Source organism: Rhinocladiella mackenziei (genome assembly GCF_000835555.1).
Source record: "Rhinocladiella mackenziei CBS 650.93 unplaced genomic scaffold supercont1.4, whole genome shotgun sequence".
Lineage (NCBI taxonomy): Eukaryota > Fungi > Ascomycota > Eurotiomycetes > Chaetothyriales > Herpotrichiellaceae > Rhinocladiella > Rhinocladiella mackenziei.
The window spans coordinates 407,798-427,860 of record NW_013550601.1 but is presented as its reverse complement, the minus strand read 5'-3'; the positions used below and the strand labels follow the sequence as shown (position 1 = coordinate 427,860).

Genomic DNA, 20,063 nt, shown 5'->3' with positions numbered 1-20,063 from the left:
ATAACAGGCCATACAAGCCACATCTGCGCACGTGATTTCTCCGGAATACCTTCCCAATCCGAGATACCCGAAATTCCCTAAACGCGACAAAGAGGTGAGCATTGCACTTCATCAGGTGTCCGTATCTTGTTTGGAGGTATTTCCTTGATCCCAGACAGAGCCGAATAGGACTCATTTGAATATTAGGGGGATTCCTTCAGCATCATGCAAGCGGGAAACCCAAAGGACAGAATTCGAATCCTGCCAGAACGAACACCTTGCCAATCTAACCACAGCCGAAACCAGTCTCCGGCTCCGAATCCCCAGCCTGCCGACCATGACCAGTTCTAGCAGTCTTGACAATGCAGAACAGAGCCCCGAGCATCCACGCCCCAAAGCGTCAGTCTCTCGGTCCCACTCTTCTCAAATGCAGGCATTTGCCTCTTCTCAGGTCGAGATGGCTCTCGAGACTACACCCTCCATCGCCATCGACCCTATCGCTCTCATCACCACAGAATGTATAACGATCACCTCGGCCATGCGAAAGAATGCCCGTTGGGCTCAATCTTCTGTATCAGCCATCCTGGGAGGAGGTGCCTCAAGACTGCAAGAGCAGGAGTTACACCGGTCTTTTTCGCAAAGCCGCCATGGCAGTAGAGGACCAATGATATCCGACCCGGGCAAGACGAGACTCAATGCTCCCAATGCTTCAGACGACGAGAACTCCAGTTTGGCCAGTCGATGGGGCTTACGTGGGAAGAAGGGCAAAAGCATGCAGGACAATCCTCTACTCTCAGCCTTTGCTCGTTTGAGGAGAGACCTCGCAGGCTGCAAAGACGTGACCACCGTCGACGGCCCTGAGCTGCTGCGTCCTTTCCTCCAGGTCATACGGAGCTCTTCGACCAGTGCCACGATTACAAGTCTAGCTGTTATTTCGATCACCAAATTTTTCGCCTACAATATCCTAGCCATCAAAACTCCCAGAATTTCGCAGGCAATGCATCTTCTAAGCGCGGCCATCACCCACTGTCGCTTTGAAGCCAGCGATACGGCGGCAGACGAGGTTGTTTTGTTACGAATATTGAGACTAATGGAAAATATCATCTCTCGGCCTGAGGGTCAACTACTGGGAGATGAAAGTATTTGCGAGATGATGAGTACAGGGTTGAGCATGTGCTGTCAGGCCCGCCTCTCGGAGGTTCTCAGAAGATCGGCCGAGATGGCAATGGTGACCATGTGTCAAGTTGTGTTCAGCAGACTAAAGACTTTGAAGGTGGAAGAAATTCCAAAGACGAGGAGTCGTTCCAATACTCGGACTACTCTCCTGAGCGCCAGCGAAGATCTAAAAATTGAGCCCCCGATGACCGGAAGCGTCATGGGCAATGGTGAGCTAGATCGGCCCAGTGCTGATGTTGAAGGACAGCCCGCACCTGAAGATGGTACCGACGCGAAGCCTACCTCCACCGCAACGCAAAATTCTACCGCCCGAGCAGAAGAGGATGAGTTCGAGAACGTTGAGCCCTATGCTTTACCTTCCATCAAGGAGCTTTTCCGAGTTTTGATTGACCTTCTCGATCCGCATGACAAGACACATACAGATCCGATGCGAATCATGGCATTGAGAATCATTGACGTCGCACTGGAGGTCGCCGGACCGTCGATAGCGAAACAGCCCACTCTAGCGGGTCTCGTTCAAGATGACATGTGTCGCCACTTGTTCCAGCTTGTTCGATCTGATAATATGGTTCTATTGAACTGCTCTCTCCGGGTCGCAGGGACACTGCTAGCTACCTGTCGACAACTCCTCAAACTGCAGCAGGAATTATTTCTGTCATATTTGGTGGCATGTCTACACCCACGGGTCGACATCCCTCAAGAGCCTGGGATCGATCCTTCACTCTATGAGGGGGTGCCGCAAGCCCCGAAATTGGTTAAACCAGCTCCCTCGCAACCCAGCAGCGGCCGATCGACCCCTGTTCCAATCAAAGATCGGCAGAAATTAGGACTTGAAGGCGGTACCAGACGACCAGAGGCAAGGGAAGCAATGGTGGAAAGTATCGGCACCTTGGTTCGAATGCCGAGTTTCATGGCGGAACTCTTCGTCAATTACGATTGTGAAGTCGATAGGCAGGACCTTTGTGAAGACATGGTCGGACTTCTGTCGCGGAATGCTTTCCCGGATTCGGCAACTTGGAGTACGACAAGCGTCCCGCCTTTATGCCTCGATTCCTTGCTCAGTTTTGTCCAATTTATGGCAGAGAGGCTTGATCAAGAGGTACCACCTGGGACGAAAGAGCGGATAGAGAAGATGCGCCTACAAAGAGTGAGAAAGAAGATCATCAAGAGTGGTGCTTCAAAATTCAATGACGACCCTAAAGCAGGGGTCGCCTACCTCGTGAGGAACGGCATCATAGAGGATCCCGACGATCCCTTGCAGGTGGCTCAATTCCTCAAGGGAACTTCACACGTGTCGAAGAAAATGCTAGGTGAATTTCTGACGAAGAAAACTAATGAGCGTCTACTCACCGCCTTCATTGGTTTGTTCAAGTTTGATGACAAGCGCATCGATGAGGCTCTCCGAGAAGTGCTTTCAGCCTTCCGTCTTCCTGGAGAGTCCGCTCTGATTGAACGGGTGGTCAATACCTTTACTGAAAAGTATTGCTCCACTGCCGCACCAGAGGAAATCGCGGACAAGGACGCCGCTTTCGTCCTCACTTATGCCATTATCATGCTTAATACCGAACTCTACAATCCAAATGTCAAGGCGCAGAAACGAATGTCTTTTGACGATTTTGCCAGGAACCTGCGCGGAGTCAACGCTGGCAGAGACTTTGCACCGGAATTGCTTCAAGATATCTACGACGCCATCAAGCAGAACGAAATTATTCTGCCGGATGAGCACGACAACAAGCATGCTTTCGACTTTGCATGGAAAGAATTGTTGATGAAGACCGCTGACGCCGGATCATTAGAACTATGCAATACCAATGCATTTGATGCAGAGATGTTCAAACTGACTTGGAGGCCAATAATTGCCACCCTCTGCTACGTTTTCATGTCGGCTTCTGATGATGCTGTATTTTCCCGAGTGGTTGTCGGATTTGATCAATGTGCCCAAATCGCAGCCAAGTATGGCATCACCGAGGCATTCGATCGTATCGTCTACAGCGCGAGTCAAATTAGTGGATTGGCCGCGGAAGCACCACCAAGCACGTCATTGAATACAGAGGTTCAAGTTGGGAAGAAGAGAATCATGGTTAGTGAAATGGCTGTGAGACTTGGAAGGGATTTCAGAGCCCAATTGTCCACAGTACTGCTGTTCAGGATCTTGGCTGGCCACGAAAATGCCGTGGGTGAGACATGGATATGTGTTGTTCGGATTTTGAGGAACCTCTTCGTCAATTCTCTTATCACACTACCCACCTTTGACAGGAGTAGACTCGCGGACCCGGGTGCGATTCCGCTCCAACCTCCGTCACAAGTCATCGATCGAGAGGGCAGACTCGGCGAAAGTGGCATTTTCTCGACCTTTACCTCGTATCTTTCAAGTTACGCTGCAGATGATCCACCAGAGCCTTCGGAAGAAGAGTTGGAAAATACTCTCAGTTCGGTGGATTGTGTGAAAGCCTGTCAACCGGATTTGGTTCTCAGACATATGGCCGCTCTGCCTCCTAATCAGATCAAGACATTGGTCGCGGCACTATTGTCACAAGTGGAAGAGTCATCTCCGGTCGTGACAGTCAAGCCTGAACGACCGATGCCAGTCACGGTCAGGGTCAATGGACATCGCGTACCCAAAGCTGGACCTGAATATGATCCAGGCTCGGTGTTTTTGCTCGAGCTGGCGACTCAGCTGACACTCAGAGATGATGAAACGATCGCAGCTGCTGGAGAAAATTTGACCGGGTCATTGCAAAATGCGGTTCGGGATGTGTCGAACTTACACCCTCTCGCCGCTTCCAGGGTTGTGCACTATCTCTTGGAATTGCTTCGATACAGCTTTGTAAGCCGACTTCCCCCTAGGTATGAGAAAATACTAACCGAAGCTCATAGACCCACGACTTCATGCGCGCTCCCGTCGTCCTTCATGCCATCTCCAGCTTTGACGACGCCGTTCTCGACCGCACCGCACCGACAGTCACACAAGGCCTGACCAATACCGTCGCCAACCCAGGACCCTTACGAAACGAAATCACAAAATCCCCCGACTTCTGGTCCACATTGCAACGTCTTCACCAGCACAAAACAGAAGCCGAATCCGTCTTCGACATCCTTGCTACGCTGGCAACGTCAAATCCTACGGCCGTGACATCCGATAATTTTGAAGCCGCAATCGCGTTAGCGAACGATTTCGCCTCGGCCGGCTCAATCGGTTCGATCCAGGAAAAGCGGCGCGACTTTGCAGCGAAGCGTGGCCACCAAGCAAAACCGGCGCGCGACGAAGATATTGTGGTCGTTCAGCGAGCTAATAAAGCCATCAGCCTGGTCTATCAACTGAGCGACCGCGTCCCCGCCCTCATCGAGCAATCGCACCTCGAGCGCCAGGAGGCCTGGGCCGCGTACTGGTCCCCCGTCTTCCGCACCCTGTGCGCCCAGTGCGTCAACCCCTGCCGCGAAGTCCGGCACCGGGCCCTCTCAGCCTTGCAGCGCACTTTACTCTCCGAGTCCGTGGCAGACAACGAAACACATACCGAATGGACCGCTATCTTCGACGAGGTCCTCTTCCCACTCACACTTCGCCTGCTCAAGCCCGAAGTCTACCAGCTCGATCCGCCCGGGATGAACGATACCCGTGCCCAGGCCGCGAGTCTCCTGTGCAAGATCTTCCTGCGCCACCTCGATCGGCTCTTCGCCGTCAACCGCATTGGCGACGTCTGGGTCAAGGTCCTCGAATTGCTTGATCGCCTGATGAACGCGGGCACGGATGCCGACGCCCTTGTCGAGGCAGTGAGAGAAGGTGTCAAGAATGTCCTCCTCGTCATGGATGGGACCGGGTATTTGGGTAGAAATCCTCCCGCTACCACCACACCTACTGCGACAAAGACGCAAGGAAATACGGATCGAGATCAAGACGACGTCCAGGTTTGGCCCGAGACCGTGTCGCGTCTGGACCGCTTCCTTCCCGGCTTGATTCAGGAGTTGTTCCCTGACTCCCAGATAGTGACTCCGGGCCCTGGTCAAACTTCTGTCGCCGCTGCTGCGCAAGGACAAGGTCAAGCCACCAACGCATCGTCAAGACCCGGTATACGCGATGGGGAGCGAAATAAGATGTGAAAAAAGAAAACTCTCAGCCGACAAGCTCAGCGGTCTTCTCAAAAAGGATGTGATGACGCATGAAGATCAGGATCAGAGAGGATAGGATTAGACCTTTAGAAACCGTCCCGATTACAAATACCGGCGCATAGTGATCCTTTCAAGTTTCATCCATGTTGTTGACGTCGACGTCAAGTCCACGTCATATCCTTCGATCTCAGGCATTTGGTCAGATGGAATGCTCAAGAAGCTCTCGAAGGGTTTTTTATTGCCTTTCTACATTCGCAGTTCGCTTCTTTTTTTTGGCTCCTTTCCCCCCTTGGACTGAAAGACCATGGCCATCACCCAAGTCATTAATCGTGCATGTCATCCACCTCGTTCCGTCCTTGATTTCCTGGTTCTGATCATTTAAAGATTTCTCCTGTCACTCTCCATTCTGCTCCTCCATCTCCATCTTTCTTCCGCTTTTGCACACAATCACATCCCCATTTCTCTCTAAACTCATCGACTCCCAGGTTTCCTAGAATCTTTAAAGCCGACCTACTTGCTCGGGCTTTGGCATACTTCACTCCCTGTCCTTGATTTACCGAAACCATTCGTCCATGCACGAACCAAGCAATGTGGACCCTTACGCCGGCGACAGCATCGTCGCCCGCTCCATCATCGTCGTCGTCATTGTCTTCGTCGCCGTTTGGCGGAGTTGTAATAATCTGTGAGGAGCTTTCAAGAACTTCCGGCGAACTTTTTTGACATCCGAGCTCTTCCTTTAGCAGACGATACAAGTGTGTGGTCGGGTGCCGATTCGCAAACGTGTCATATGCTTCAATGTCTTCGAAGAACCACTTGACGTGTCTTTCGAAGAAACCTTCGATCTCGGTGAAATTAAACCCCGAGTCGACGAGGACAGCACCAAGATAACTCTCGACCAGATCCGCCAGCGCCTTTGGAGGCGGCGAGCCCGAGGAAACGCGTGTCCAGAAATCGGGTTTGACGTCCTCCTGTTTGTACGCTTCCAGAACCTTGACCGCGAAGTTGCCTATTTCTTCGTAGAGAGCCGGCCCGGAGGCGTAGATGAGTTTGTTAAAACCAAGGATTACTGCAAGCGACGCGAGGAATCTATTGGACACCATTGCCATTTTGTGCTCAGTCAGCCATTGGGGGTCCCGGGTCGGATTGGTAGAGAATAACCACCAGATACAAACCCAGTCCAGGCAGGCATCGCCGAGGAATTCCAGACGTTGGAGATCACGGACTGGAGAGTTTTGATCCGAAGAATGTGTGAATGCTGATCGTAACAAGCGTGGATGATTGAATCGATATCCAGTGATCCCTTCGATCCTTCTCGCCAGATCATTTGCAACCGGATCGTTGGATACCAAACTCCATTGCGGCGGTTTGTACATTGGGGCGATCTCTTTCCACGAAGTGATAGCATGGTCTTCATCTTCCACGAGCTTGGTGACTGCTTTGATACCTAAATCGAATTTTTCCTCGGTGGGCAAATGCTGACTGGTCATGATACATGCTCCAATAATCGCCTCGCAAATATCGGCGATCGTTTTCTTTCCTAACGCATGCTTCCGTTGAGCATCGGTCAGTTTGATGACTCTGCCTCTCTTGAGTTCCATGAATTCAGGATACCACGTATCACGCCACTTGTCGCAAGTTCCGGCTCGAATGTAACGGAAAAGTTCGTAGCGGGGTGAAGAGGCAACATCACACAATCGGCTGTTTGAGAGCAAAGACATTCGCTTACAGTGCATGCCTTCTTCATTGCACGTGGTGCGATTGAAGACCGTTATTGTGGTCGTCATTTTGAGAAGGGAATCACCGATGAATTCCAAACGCTCGTAGTTCATGGCTCCTCTACTGTGGTCGCGTCCATCTGGCTCACTCTGTGTCGAAGGCACGAATTCAGAATCTCCGTCATTTGCGGTGGGGTCGTGGGTAAAGGCCTCCAAAGCAAAATGGGTTGGCACTCCCGTCAGATCAAGTTTGTCAAACGCCTCCTGAACAATCAGATAGGCTTCCAGTCGATGTAGGATCACTGGCCACAATTGCAGGAATGCCGCCACGGAGGACGAGACACGAGCGATCTCCAACGGTTGAGGTGCAATTTGACAGATAACGGAGCGCTTTTGCTCATCCGAACATTTCTCCAGGAAATTCCGACCTGCCATGACTAACTTGGCCTGCAGAACGGGTTGATTGGGATCATATTTGTTGGCAAATGATCCGAAGTCTTTGTGTCTCCCACGCCAAGTACTGTCCGTAAATTCGATAATGGTGTCTTTATATCTCTTCGACACTTTTCTGACACTCTCTGGTGGTGGATCCCAGATACACTTTCCCGGCAGGACGCTTTCGGTGAAATAGTGAAACCTCCCATTTCCCGGATCAACAAGAAAGGCATTGCACCATTTCTTCACATTTTCACGCATGTCGTCTGGATCCGTAGCTGGAATCCATCTCTGTCGACCGGGTGCGCCGCCCCTGAGAAGCTCGTCAACATTGACAATATCCTCGAAAGAACCCTGCAAATCTCCCGTTGCCTGAGGTGCTAGCCAGTAGCTCATAAATGTGGCGTCCGGATTGTATACCTTGTTGAACACATCGTTGAAGACTCCATTAAGAGTGAATCTTGTCAATACCTCGATATTTTCCGATGTCACTGGGACAGGTCGATCGGCCCGGTTGAAAACGACATATTTTTCGACATTGTTGTCGACAAATACCGGAAAGGAGGATAGTTCAGGAAGCGGCGACCGCGTCAGTAACAATAAGCCATCTCCGGAACAAGCCAGGGACCGTGGTCCAATAAGAACCTGGGTTATGAATAATTTTGTTGGGAGGTCAGGGGATCCAACACCACTCTCGATCCAGAAGTCTGGTTTCAACTTCTTTTCATAGTCATCCTTCTTCTCCGATACGGCGATTCGCGCGTTTAAATTCGACGGCTTGACCTTGACGAAAATACTGTCCAGATTTTCATCCAAGAGACCTGCATAACGCAATTTTCCACAGCATCGCCAGGCGGCAGATCGTTTTGCCAGGACCTTGTTGGGCTGGGGGTCCCCTTTAGCACCCTTCACTGCTTTGGTTCGTTCGTCATCAGTTTCTGGAAGTATGACTTTGTATCTGAACTTGTTTTCTTGAACGTCTATCATCTCCTCATAGATCTCGGCCGAAGTAGCTCCAATCCTCTTCAATGATTCTGCATAGCGATTCAATAGCAAGAGAGAATTGCCGTAGTTCGCGACCACTCCAGTGGAAGTTTTGAAATTTCGATGCCTGGATTCTTTAGCTATAAGTCTCTTCAAGTTTGATTCATAGTGGCCCAGACGCCGGGTCGGGGACAATTGCCGACAGTACCGTCTGATATAATCATCTTGTTCCCTGGCATAGTTAACCTCCGCTTCTTCTTTGAAGTTCCCCTCTTCTATCATGTGCGCAAAAATAGAATTCTTCATTCGAGCGCGGCCACGGCTTTGCATATACTGGATCGGGGTTTTGTACAGATCGAATCGGACCACGAGGTTGCACTGGGGAATGTCGATACCCTCTTCTGCCACACTGGTAGCGAAAATCAGGTTCTTTAATCCCGCCCGGAATTCTTCCATGACCGCTTCTTGATCTTTGCAAGAACCTGGTTCCCAATCGATTTGACCAACACCAACGAGAACTCCGGGTCGTATGTTGGTCGGGCTCAAAGATTCAAAGAAATCACAGAGAATGAAAGCTGTTAATTTCTGGTCGACAAAAACAAGTCCACGAGTCGCAGGAGACGCCGAGAATCGAGCTGTGAGCTCGCTGTACAAGCATCTCACCTTGGACGCCAATTCATCCTCGACATTGAGACGAGGAGGGGCGAAACTATGCTGCTGCACAATTGAGATGGCCTCGTGAATCGACTCCAACGCTGCGTCTCGCTTGTCATTGTCCACCCATTTTTGGTACGCGGAGCTCCGTTCCAATTTTTTGACGATGTTGGCTGCCCGATGCTCGGATGTAGGAATCGCATATTTCCAAATCCTGTCCGCCGCCCAACTTCCCAATTGCTTAGAGGCCGTTCGGGAGAAAGTGAAGTGTTTCGACAAGTCATCGATGAAGCCACACAGTCGACGAAGCCGGGAAGTTAATTCCGTGTCAAATTCTCCCTGCAAGGCAGGATACTTCCAGATGACATCTTCCGCCCTAGGTGCAAAGTCGAAGACAGAAAGGTCGTCAGTGGTGACGACTTTGCTCTGTAACAACGTTTCTAAATCTTCGAGGACCTGTTCGATATCCCGTTTCGAATCGACAGGAGAAGCGGTCATGCCAAAGATGCGAGGTCGAGAACCCTCTTCCCATTTGAGATAGTAATCCCGAATTATCCTTGAGTATGGATGATTTTTCTTGCAATGGTGCGCCTCATCAAAGACAAGGAGTGAGATTTGCCCCATTGTTAGATAGGAGTGCATTAGGCATTGATCAAGGACAGCAGCGGTGCAGACAACGACACTGTTGTTGGCAAAGATTCTGTCCCATTCAGCCCGGCGCCACAAATCATCGCCGGAATCTCCAAAAAGGGGAATCACATTCTCAGGAAGGTTGTTGTTGAGAAAGCGAGCCTGTTGAGTGGCGAGATGGACGCTGTTGACCAGGAAGAAGACAATTTTGGGAGGGTGGCCTTGGCTTCGACTGATGAGTTCTTGTTCCAGGAAATGTCTGATCAACAAAGCCGCGATGAGAGTCTTGCCACTACCAGTGTCAAGGACGGCAATCACATTCTCTTCTTTGGCACGTTCAAATAGCTCCTGCTGGTATTCACGGGCTTGATCGATGATTCGTTTGGATCTCTCATTTTCGAGCTCTTTGACAGGGGGAGCCTTCTGGTTCTGGTGGATGTGCTTGTTGGCTTGGGAGAGGACGTAATGTTCAAGGGCGGCTTTGTTTGCTTCTCGATCTAGATTGAGACTGGGATCAGAGGTTTGAGATTCAGCCAGGCTTTCATCCTCTGAATCTGTGGGATAGTCTCCCTCATCACGGTCAAAATCGATCGTGGCGAGCGCGGACGCGGACGCCGCTGTAGAGAGCAGATTGAAGGGGCTCATACTGAACGCAGCGAGATTGACATTTCTGACAACACGAAGAACCTGGTGGAGGTGAAGGGAAGGGCAGGTCAAACATCTCGCGGGGCCGGGAGCAAACAATCACCAATTTTACTCACTACATGTCAAAGTGAATCCCACTTATTCACAGCTCCTTACCTTAAAGTGCGGTGTACGCTCCGTATCCTTTTATCAAAGACGCTTGAAGTTGATACAAGCCTGGGGGGCTGCCTCTGCTAGGCTTTATCTGACTAGTCCCTACTGATCGCCAGGGGGTGGGCATCCCCAATGGCCAGTGTGGTACAGGTGGGCGGCTCCCGGCAACATCATGTTGTGCTGAGGAATGAACAGCTTATATTAACAACGCTGAAGGCTGTACCTGCATCCCCTATCTCAGCGAACATTCAATGCGATACAGACAGACCGTACAGCCCAAATGAAACCCAGAGACGTACTCGTGGCGTCCGCCACTCTCCTCTCCATCGGCAGTGCACATGGCTCTCCTCCACAAGAAGAAATAGCCAATCCCGCCGACGATTGGGCATTGTACCACATGCAAGAAGAGCACCGTGTGTAAACTAAACACCTTCTCCTCGTATCCTTTCCTCTGACAATTTACCTTCGATGGTGCAGACATCTCCAACTTCGACCCAACCTCATTCTTCTCCCTCCACGACTTCAACAACGACGGCATCTGGACCCCCGACGAAGTTCGCAGAACCTACGGCCTGGACGATGAATCTCTACAGTCAACCCCCCCGGAAGTCAAAGATAAAGCCGTTCGCGACGTCTTTAGCATCTTCGATCCAGCCTCCTCCGGTGCCATCACTAAGGATCAATGGCTGGACGGAATCCGGGTCGGCCATACACTGCCCGATTTCGGGCTTGGACCAGGCCATCACGGCGACGACGAATATGAATACGAAATCCACCATTTTGAAAAATACCATGACGAGAACACGAAAGAGGAGGACCTTATTCATCCTGAGGATATAGAGCATTTTCGAAAACATGACCTGATGGAGGACGAGGCCGAGCGCGTACTCAGGGAACAGCAACTGAGTATTGTGGAGAAAAACATTCCCGTGAAGTTTCGGAGACAGTCATGACAGCATTGCAAGGGAGGGAGATATATTGACGCACACGCGAAATGCGAAACGTACGCGCAAAAAGGACCTTAGAGAAAAGGATACAGACTCATCCATTGGCTTTGATCTCGATATCAAAAACGCAATGCATGACACCGGGCGCATACGTCTTGACCTCCTCGACATGCACGCATGAAACGACCCAGTGTGTCCTTTGATTACCCTCGCGTCCTGCTTCGCGAGAAGCCAGTCTCTCGATACCTTGGACGATATTTCCCTTCATCTCGTCAATCCTTCCAATATCGACATTCTCATGCACATGCAACCATCCTCCTTTCCCTTGATTATACGACCCCGTCACCATCCTGATGGCATTCTCCCAACTCCCCCCCGAAGTCGGAAGCAATCCCAAATTCACATGTCTGACATTCAGTCCCCTTTCTTGTCCGTCAAACTCGCATCGAACCTCCCTCATAACCTTGTCCGCCCATTTGTTATCCCCCAGGAATGCCACACATTTGATGACATCCGCCCGTTCTTCATTCCCTCTACCGCTCTCATTGCCTGCTCCAATTCTTGCTCCCCCAACATTTTCTGTTCCTTTTGCCATTCGGCCTCCGTTTCTCACGTTTGTGTCGCCCTGCACTCCTACCACCCTCTCCACCAGCTCTTTCACACCCATCCCGACCAATTTCCCATCTTCATCGACCCTGACCACCACACACCCCCATCCATTCCTCTCACAGCCCCGCCTCAATCCCTCGATGCTCCACGGGTTAATGTCCCAGCCCCAGACTCTCCTCACCCGGCACGCCAGGTAGCAGAAGGCAAAATACCCGATGCCGACGTAGAAATCGATGACGTCGACAGCCTCAATTGGTTCATCGAGCGCCGGCGGTGACAAACCGGGGAATCGGCCTCCGATCTCGGCCTTCTCTCCTGCAGAAGGCGATGTAGATGCTGGGGCCAGCCCAAGGATCCGGGCTTTCTCAGAAACATTCCCTCGGCTGAACATGGTGTATAGGGGGGCCCAGCACTGCATGATACCGCGATGTTGGGTCGTGGATGTCCAGAAGGCTTCGCTGAAGTCTCGAGTCGTCGGGTCCGTGAGGAGAAGCCTGCCTTTCGGAGAAGGTATCTGTCGAGGTTGGGGCCCCCAGTCGCCATATACGGGGACCAAGCCTGATGGGCTACGGAGGATGTGTTGCCTCCGCTTCTGGCTCGGTACCTGTACCTCTGTGTCTGAGTCGGTCGGATTTGTCATCGTAGTTAGATCCTTATCGTGCACATCAGGATCGGGCCTGATAGACGGATATTTACCAGCCCATGCTTCAGGTCTTTCGGGCTCATTAACCTCTTCCCCGTTCTCTTCCGCGGCAATAGGCGCATTAACTGCGATTCGACTCACGCCGAGGCCCGCGAATCCCTCCTCGGCGATACATTTGAACAATTCGCTTCTCTCCGGCTGCGAGAGAGCATTATAGAAGTCTCTCCAGCGCGGATTCCGTGTCGGGAAATTGTGCGCGAGCAGGAGCAGCGGAGCATACAGCGTGTAGCGTTTCGGGAGGTCTGAGAAAGAGAGCGAAACTTGGAGAGAAGATCGAGACGTCTCACACTGGAAGTCTGAGGTTCCTCGGGACATTTGAGCCGGGATGGAGGCTTCAGCTGCTAGCGAGGACGAGGCGCCCTCTTCATTAGTGGCGATGACGATGCCTCGCTTCGCGCAGAATGCTACTATTCCCTTAACCAGGGGGTTAGCAAGTCTTTTCTCCGATCTTGATTTGCGCTCAAATTTCGGTCGTGTCCTTGTGGCATCAGACTCCATGGCGCCGCCGTCCCAGTTAGATCTAAGGGAACGCAAGTACTTCAAAGCGCCAACATGAGTTAACACATGTTTCGGTTGCGAGATTCAGCCATCAAAGTCGTAAAATCGATGCCGAAAATTGAGACATATGCGCTTACATAATACATTGTCTGCTTTAACCTCAGCCTTGCGAGTTAAATCTGTAGGGATTGCAGGCATGCTCCCGTCTACATCACCTTTGAAAGCGGACGCCATTGAACAACAAGCTGTCGCTGCTGGTGAGACAGAAGCGGTAGTGACCGACCGGCTGCAACGGCCGACAGATGCGGATGTGGTTAGGAAACTGGAATTGATGGCACAGGCAATGCGAGCAAATGGGGGGATAGAGATGTATTGCCACGGGGTAGTATTTATACTTCGGGGACTTGATGGAGAGTGAGAAGATGGCACGAATCCAACAAGGCCAACGCGGAAAAGGGAATCATCGAACGCACTGAATACTCCAATCTCCAGTCTCCCATCGAGGCTCAGGGTTCAACTTATATATTGTGTGCATGCTGCAAGCGTAGATCGACCCTCAGATTGCCACGATCTCACCTCACCTCCAGGCCATACAAGGTATGAATACACCTTTTAAGAGAAAGAAAGTCCATGACGCCGTCAGTCAGGTAGACGTGCTGTAGTTGTCGAGATGATAGATGCAAAATAAAATGCTTAACCAACCCCGTTCCCATCGCTGGCTTTCCCCCCCTCTTTTTGGGTCGGTTCAAAATCAACCTGCAATCCCAACCTCTCTGGCCTGCTGAATCATCATATCTAAGATCTCTCTTTCTTCCGGTGTGAAATCCCTCTTCAACGGCGGATCCGTCGTCAAACAACACATATTACTCTCCTCCAACTGCCAGGCGCCGGGTTCCCTGATATCCCTCGGCTCAATGAGATACGTTTCAAACTTGCCGAATTTCTTCTGTTTCCTATCCGCAAACTTATTATCGAGCAACCACCCGTTGAACCAGAGCGGTTTGCCCTCCAAATCAAGATGCAACAATTGCGGAGAACAAATGGTATAACTTGACGGTCCCGTATTCCCGGGGTCTTCTTCTTCGGCTTCGACTTCCTCCCATCCTTCCTCGCCTTCGGGGTTCTCGATGATTTCGCCGTTGTCGTCGAGGATGATTTTCTTCTGCTTCTTCCTCCGGTTGGGGTTTCCCTCCTTTCGTCCCTCCTCTCGATTCTTATCCTCCTGGACGGTGCCCATAGTGCCGGCGTCACCTTGGTGAAATGCATAGTCCAAGTCGCCGACGAGCTCCCAACCGATCCAGAAGGTCTCTTTGTCACCTAGAAGAAAAAAGGAACAATGTCAGCATTGACGTGGAGGGGTCATTATTGGGATCGTGACGTACCATAGACCATGTCATAGATGCCGACTCGTCCCTCGTCTCGATTGCCGTCTCTGTCCGGGCCGTTCATTCGAGTAACCAAAAGCAGGGCGATAAAGTGACGCCACTTGTCAACCACGATGACGCCCGACTCCTGCATGTGGCCACTGTCACCGGTCCAAAAGCGACTTTGCTTGACTTGTCTGGAGATGGGCTTTGGTAGAATTTGCTGGAGCCACCGTTTCTTCGACTCCGGCATGATTAATCGATCCCTGAAGAAGAGGGCTCCGGTCTTTTGGTAGGCGGGATCGTCGAAGAGAATTTCGGGGTTTTTGAAGAATAGGCTGTCGGCATCAATGAACAAGACTTCTCGGAAGCTTGAATGGAGGATAGCAAAAGGCTTCGCAGCCCAGCCCGCAAGCTTCCAGCCCTCGTCGTTTACCATTTGTGCAATATCTCGAGTGATCACGCCATCGATAGCCTCGAGATCGGCCCGGTAATCTTCGCTGAGATCGGAATCGCCGAGGTACATCACCTCAATGGGAAGCGTGCAGCCTAGCTTTCGGAACGTCGGGATGGTCGTTAATAGAAACGGCGCCTGGTCGTCGCCAGCCGTGAGCACGATACCTCGACCGCCCTTCTTGAAATGAGAGTGAAGAGTCATGTGGTCGGGGAAATAGGGTGCCGTCCAGGGGAAGAGCAGTTGACCGAATTTGACTAAGAAATACCGGTACGCTTCGTAGGAATGAATGGTTTGAGCCAGTCCCGTTTTATCCAGGTCGACTGAGGAGGACTTGTGGACATGGTGTCGCAGATATTGAATCACATCGTCACGAATGTAACTGCCACCTTCCTCGTCAAAGGTGAGATGCAAATCTTCCCACGCCTCGAAAAACTTCTTGTATTCTCGGACTCGGAGACCCATTTCGCGTAGCTTTTCCTTGCCGGTTCCTTCAACCTGTCGGAGTAAATCTCGGCCTTCCATCTCCCCAGGAAGCAAGCTGATCACGCGAGCGAGAGCTCTTTCGAATTTGGGACGCTCGTTGAATGAGATGGAATCCTGCGACGACACTCCTGAACCAGGTCCTTTGGGAGAAGACTTGGGTGCTGTAGTACTCCGATCATTTCCCCTCGAGGTTGCTGGTTCCTCATCTTCCAGGTCTGCCACAGGAGCCTTGGGGTTTTGCAGTGGTGGCTCGGCCTTCTGGACTGAATCTTTGACAGGTGCGGCGTCAGGCGACTCCGGCGCGGGCGGATCGGCCCCAGCTTGGTTCGGCGGGAACTGTTGTCGTCCGGGAGATTCATTGGGGTTTGGTCGAAGCACCACCTCGGGGTCTGTGACAAATTCCCTGGACCTGTCGGATGGTAGACTGGTTTGAATCGTCGAACTGGCGGCTCCGGATGATGTTAGGAAGTAGATCAAGGGAATGCATATGAGGACGAGAAGTATTAAAGCGCCATGTCGTGATCTGAGATTCCGTCTCGGAGGTCCAGCATATGGTAGGCCGGGAAACGAGCGGCCCTCTTTCAGCGGCGCATGCCGTGGAGTAAACATGCCTGAAGGTACTCGCATGGGCTATCGATTAAAATATAAGATGGAATTGCCCTTCAAGAGAAACCCAAAGAAAACATCTGACGTAGTGATTGGATCGCGTTCCGGACGCGACAGGGGGTGAAAAAAGAGCTCCCAAATAGCCGGGAGAATCCAACCAAGCCGGTCGCCCAGTCTATACTGTAACACGGATTGATAGCAAAGCGATGGACATGATCAAGGACAAACACTCAGATGGCAGTAGAGGTGTGTGGAGAGGTGGTTTGACGGGGGAGGGTTGACACTGCTCATCATCAACTTGAGCGGGTTTTTTTGACACTAGCGTCTTGCAAAATCCTTTGGGAACTCGGCTTTGTTGCCCCCTACCCCACTGCTATAAATTAAAATCTCTCGTCAAATCAACGTTTCATCTGATCGGCCCTAGTTGAGATTGTCACGTGTCCACGGATACGTCGTTCATCTGCACATCTTATGCCATCCTTTGCTTGGGCAACCTTGGCACCAGCAGCCACACAATTAAGCAGCACACGAGGGCAGCGAGAATAATGGGTTGTAGCACCGTAACTCCCTTGGCGTTCGCAATGGCCCCAACCGCGAACGGTAGCACGCATGCCCCGCTGGCTCCAAAGGCGGCGGCGAACCCCACGGCGGCGACGTGCAGCTTCTTCGGGAGGAGCTTGGTCAATGCCACAACGGCCGCGGGGAATAAGGGCCCCAGAAAGAAGCCCAGGAAACCAACCATGACCGCGCTCACGAAGAAGTTCGGAATGAGCCAGAACATTAATTGCAATGCCACGCTGCAAACCAGGTAGACGGCCACCGCATGCTTTTCAGTCTCAAACAGTCGAGCCGTGACGAACCCGAGGATCAATCGACCCACGGTAATCCCCAGCCAAAATCCCATCGATGTCAGTCCCGACCCGAATGGGGAACCCTTTCTCACTCGCAGCATGAAGGTGACAATCCATCCTCCAATGCCGACTTCGATCCCCACGTAGATCAACAGGAAAATTGAGGCCAGAATGGTGACCTTGTTCTTGACCGCTTCAGCGGTCTTACTCTTGCCTTTGGCCCTTTTACCAAACGGACTCAGCTTGGACAAGATGCCTCTTTGACCCTCGGCTGGGCGAGTGTGGTCGATATGATCATTGGTGGTGGGAGTGCTGGAGCCGGAAGTGCCCAGGTTGGCCATTTGTGGGTGTTCAGCACTATACGCCCGGGCATCCGCTTTCCAAAAGGTGCCGACGAGAAACGCCACCTCAAGTGCTGCTGCCCCGACCATGAGGTAATAGAATTCATACCATCGCCAACCGGCCTGCGTCACCAAGGTGGTAGCAATGAGAGGGGAAATGGCGGCACCCAGACCGTAGAAGCCGTGGAGAAAGCCAAGGACCTCATTGGCATTGGCCATGTCGCCGATCCAGGCATTCCTGCGACCAGATGTTAGCATGCTCGCAGAAGGAGAGATCTGAAGCGTCTAAACACACCACCCACTATCCCCTAATCCATTTCCGAATCCTGCCAGGATAAATACCACCACCAAAACGGGGTACGGAGGATGAAGACAAATAGCAGCTACACCAATGTGTCAGCCACATGGCGTCGACCTGGTCTCGCCTACCTCACTGTATGCGCCCAAATGTGACATGCTCATTATCCAGGCCACTCCCCTTTGTCCATAAACGGTATGAATGTGATTGTTCAGTAATGCCGACATTGTGTAACCAACGATTGGGCTCAAAAACACCAAAGAAATCACCGTGTAATTGACATTATACCAAGTCTCGAGGTAAGGTATGAGAGCTCCGTATGCAGCATCATTTGCCCCCAGGATGACAAACGAATAGAAGGTGGCCAAGCACCGCCACATGTTGGTCCGAGGAGAGTTCCATTTTTGTAGTTGAGGTATGGAGGTGGATTGAGGCGGTAAGGCACCAGCGGATGTGTCTGAGGAGGTGGGAATATCTTTGTCCGAATGTACTCTTTGATGGGTGGTGGAAGGCATTTCAATTACCACGGTCGAGCCGCCTCCGGAGGGAGAGCTGTTGACTTGCATTACGGCGGGAATTATTGGCGTTTGAACAGAAAGATGTGAGAAAAAGTAAGAGACTAAAAACTCGCAACTAATGGGACGGAACAGCAGGCTCGCTATATTGAGGAAGGAGAAGAGGATGAATGGTCACATTGGCCTTTTCAATAAAGTACAATGGCTAAGGCTGCGGCCCTGCTCCCAATGCAACGGAACCAGTCCTGGTACCCTAGCCGTTTCAATGACTCACGGGAAGTATTCAGTCCATTTCAATTCGATAGATGTAGTAAGAGAAGAGGACGATGTCAGAAAATCCCTTCCTGGACCGAAGATCAACCGGAGTAGTGTGTCCGAAACCCAGAACGGAAACCAGACCGCCGACGGCTTGAAGAAGAAGTTGAACCTGCTCACCTGTCGCTCATGCATCTCGCGGAATTCCTCGCTGGAATCGCATTGTGGAGCACCAGGCCTACAATCCGGGGTCAGGGTATACTGTGTTTTTTCGCGACCCCCCCCCGGGCAACCGCCTCATACACCTTACCACTTTAGAGTTATGATTGCGCTAAGCCTAATATGGGAATTCATTTGCTACGTTACGTGACCAGTTAATACCACATTTAAGCCCCTACAGAATATTTTTCACCACCTAGCATAACCCCCCTCGGCGTCTATAACGTCCTGGCAGCGTTCATCGGGGAGGTGTTACGCGCGGTTGCACCCTCGGGACTGCTTCGAAAGGCGCTCGGGGAGGTGGTAATGTAGGCCTTTCCAGGTCCATTGACAGTAGTAAGGTTACGGAGGATTACCACTGATCGCGTATTTATAGACTTAGGGAACTAAACGCAATGGAGTAATGTGTCATCAAAATTTCCCAATTAGGCTTAGCGCGTTCTCTAGAGCCTTCTAGCAGTTGCAAGGGGGGTTCACGAAAACATGCAGTACAGTAGATCTTTTGACCAGATGACGCAGATATCTATACGGTGGAGTATTAATGGTGTATCGTCAAAAAGGTGACATGGTTTCAACATTGGTAATTATTGAGCTGCTGTACCATTCCGTCATTCACCTGGATTCCAGCAATGCTGGATCAACTGACATGAAAACAATATGATCGCACCGGTAGCTACCGGCTACCTGCAGATATCAAAATGGCAACCATAACGCCCACGCTAAAACACCTCATGCGGTGCAGAGAGGCCGCCGTCCTCTTAATAATCCATCCCGAAGGCACTCATCTTGTCGTTGATATCAAGGACCCTGCGTCCGTGTTAGTCACGGCAATGACGCCCGGACTCCCTCCCAAGACTTACGAGTATTGCTTCGTCAAGGATCCCTCCCCCCCTTTGGCCAAATCAATACTGAAAACGTAGAAATTGCCTTCGTTGGTGACAACCATCACTTGTGGCGAATTCTTACTCATGGCTACCACGCTTCGCAACTGGCTGGGTGCTGTCCCAGAACTTGACCGGGGGAGTCGGATCCAAGCAAAATCTCGTGCTGGTTCCCACATCTCGGCTACCCCTTTTGGGAGATACCCGCCGACCGTTGAGGCGAGGTTGATTCCCACATGCTGAGAAGTTCGTCGAAGCAAGCCCATGAACGTCCCATTGGGTTTGCGATTGGCGAGAGTAGTGGGTGATTCTGCTCCGTCTTCCTCGTCCACGGCGGCTTTGTCGTGCAGAGTGTCACTTCCTTGACTCAGTTCATCACCGTCTTCCGGGATTCGGCTGGTTTGCGGTCCAAGTTTGAAGATGTGGACGGTCTCCGTGGCCGAGGATACACAGAGCAGGGTAGATGTGATGTTGAAGGCCATGGAGTAGATCCGGGACGGCATAGACCCTCTCCTGAACTGGTATAGCTTGTGAGCATCTGGCACCGAGAAGACTCGA

The 20,063-nt window shown here is 51.5% G+C and overlaps 7 protein-coding genes across 7 annotated transcripts; 2 read left to right on the top strand and 5 right to left on the bottom strand.

Annotated features, from left to right (window-relative positions):
• Positions 1 to 316: 316 nt before the first annotated feature.
• On the top strand, positions 317 to 5,253 carry Z518_05283 (uncharacterized protein; the record flags this gene model as incomplete). The annotated part of the gene is made up of 2 exons (XM_013416097.1): positions 317 to 3,982; positions 4,033 to 5,253. 2 exons carry the CDS (start codon positions 317 to 319, stop codon positions 5,251 to 5,253), a joined length of 4,887 nt encoding a protein of 1,628 aa, XP_013271551.1.
• A 383-nt stretch (positions 5,254 to 5,636) lies between these two features.
• Z518_05282 (uncharacterized protein) lies at positions 5,637 to 10,325 on the bottom strand (the record flags this gene model as incomplete). Its single annotated transcript, XM_013416096.1, has 1 exon — positions 5,637 to 10,325. The coding sequence occupies one exon, from the start codon at positions 10,323 to 10,325 to the stop codon at positions 5,637 to 5,639; it is 4,689 nt and encodes a 1,562-aa protein (XP_013271550.1).
• A 433-nt stretch (positions 10,326 to 10,758) lies between these two features.
• Positions 10,759 to 11,431, top strand: Z518_05281 (uncharacterized protein; the record flags this gene model as incomplete). The annotated part of the gene is made up of 2 exons (XM_013416095.1): positions 10,759 to 10,891; positions 10,956 to 11,431. 2 exons carry the CDS (start codon positions 10,759 to 10,761, stop codon positions 11,429 to 11,431), a joined length of 609 nt encoding a protein of 202 aa, XP_013271549.1.
• Positions 11,432 to 11,519: 88 nt separating this feature from the next.
• Positions 11,520 to 13,235, bottom strand: Z518_05280 (uncharacterized protein; the record flags this gene model as incomplete). The annotated part of the gene is made up of 1 exon (XM_013416094.1): positions 11,520 to 13,235. The coding sequence occupies one exon, from the start codon at positions 13,233 to 13,235 to the stop codon at positions 11,520 to 11,522; it is 1,716 nt and encodes a 571-aa protein (XP_013271548.1).
• A 751-nt stretch (positions 13,236 to 13,986) lies between these two features.
• Z518_05279 (uncharacterized protein) lies at positions 13,987 to 16,166 on the bottom strand (the record flags this gene model as incomplete). The annotated part of the gene is made up of 2 exons (XM_013416093.1): positions 13,987 to 14,552; positions 14,618 to 16,166. 2 exons carry the CDS (start codon positions 16,164 to 16,166, stop codon positions 13,987 to 13,989), a joined length of 2,115 nt encoding a protein of 704 aa, XP_013271547.1.
• Positions 16,167 to 16,614: 448 nt separating this feature from the next.
• Z518_05278 (uncharacterized protein) lies at positions 16,615 to 18,201 on the bottom strand (the record flags this gene model as incomplete). The annotated part of the gene is made up of 3 exons (XM_013416092.1): positions 16,615 to 17,575; positions 17,633 to 17,720; positions 17,772 to 18,201. 3 exons carry the CDS (start codon positions 18,199 to 18,201, stop codon positions 16,615 to 16,617), a joined length of 1,479 nt encoding a protein of 492 aa, XP_013271546.1.
• A 1,181-nt stretch (positions 18,202 to 19,382) lies between these two features.
• Positions 19,383 to 19,987, bottom strand: Z518_05277 (uncharacterized protein; the record flags this gene model as incomplete). The annotated part of the gene is made up of 2 exons (XM_013416091.1): positions 19,383 to 19,431; positions 19,485 to 19,987. 2 exons carry the CDS (start codon positions 19,985 to 19,987, stop codon positions 19,383 to 19,385), a joined length of 552 nt encoding a protein of 183 aa, XP_013271545.1.
• Between the last annotated feature and the right edge of the window lie 76 nt (positions 19,988 to 20,063).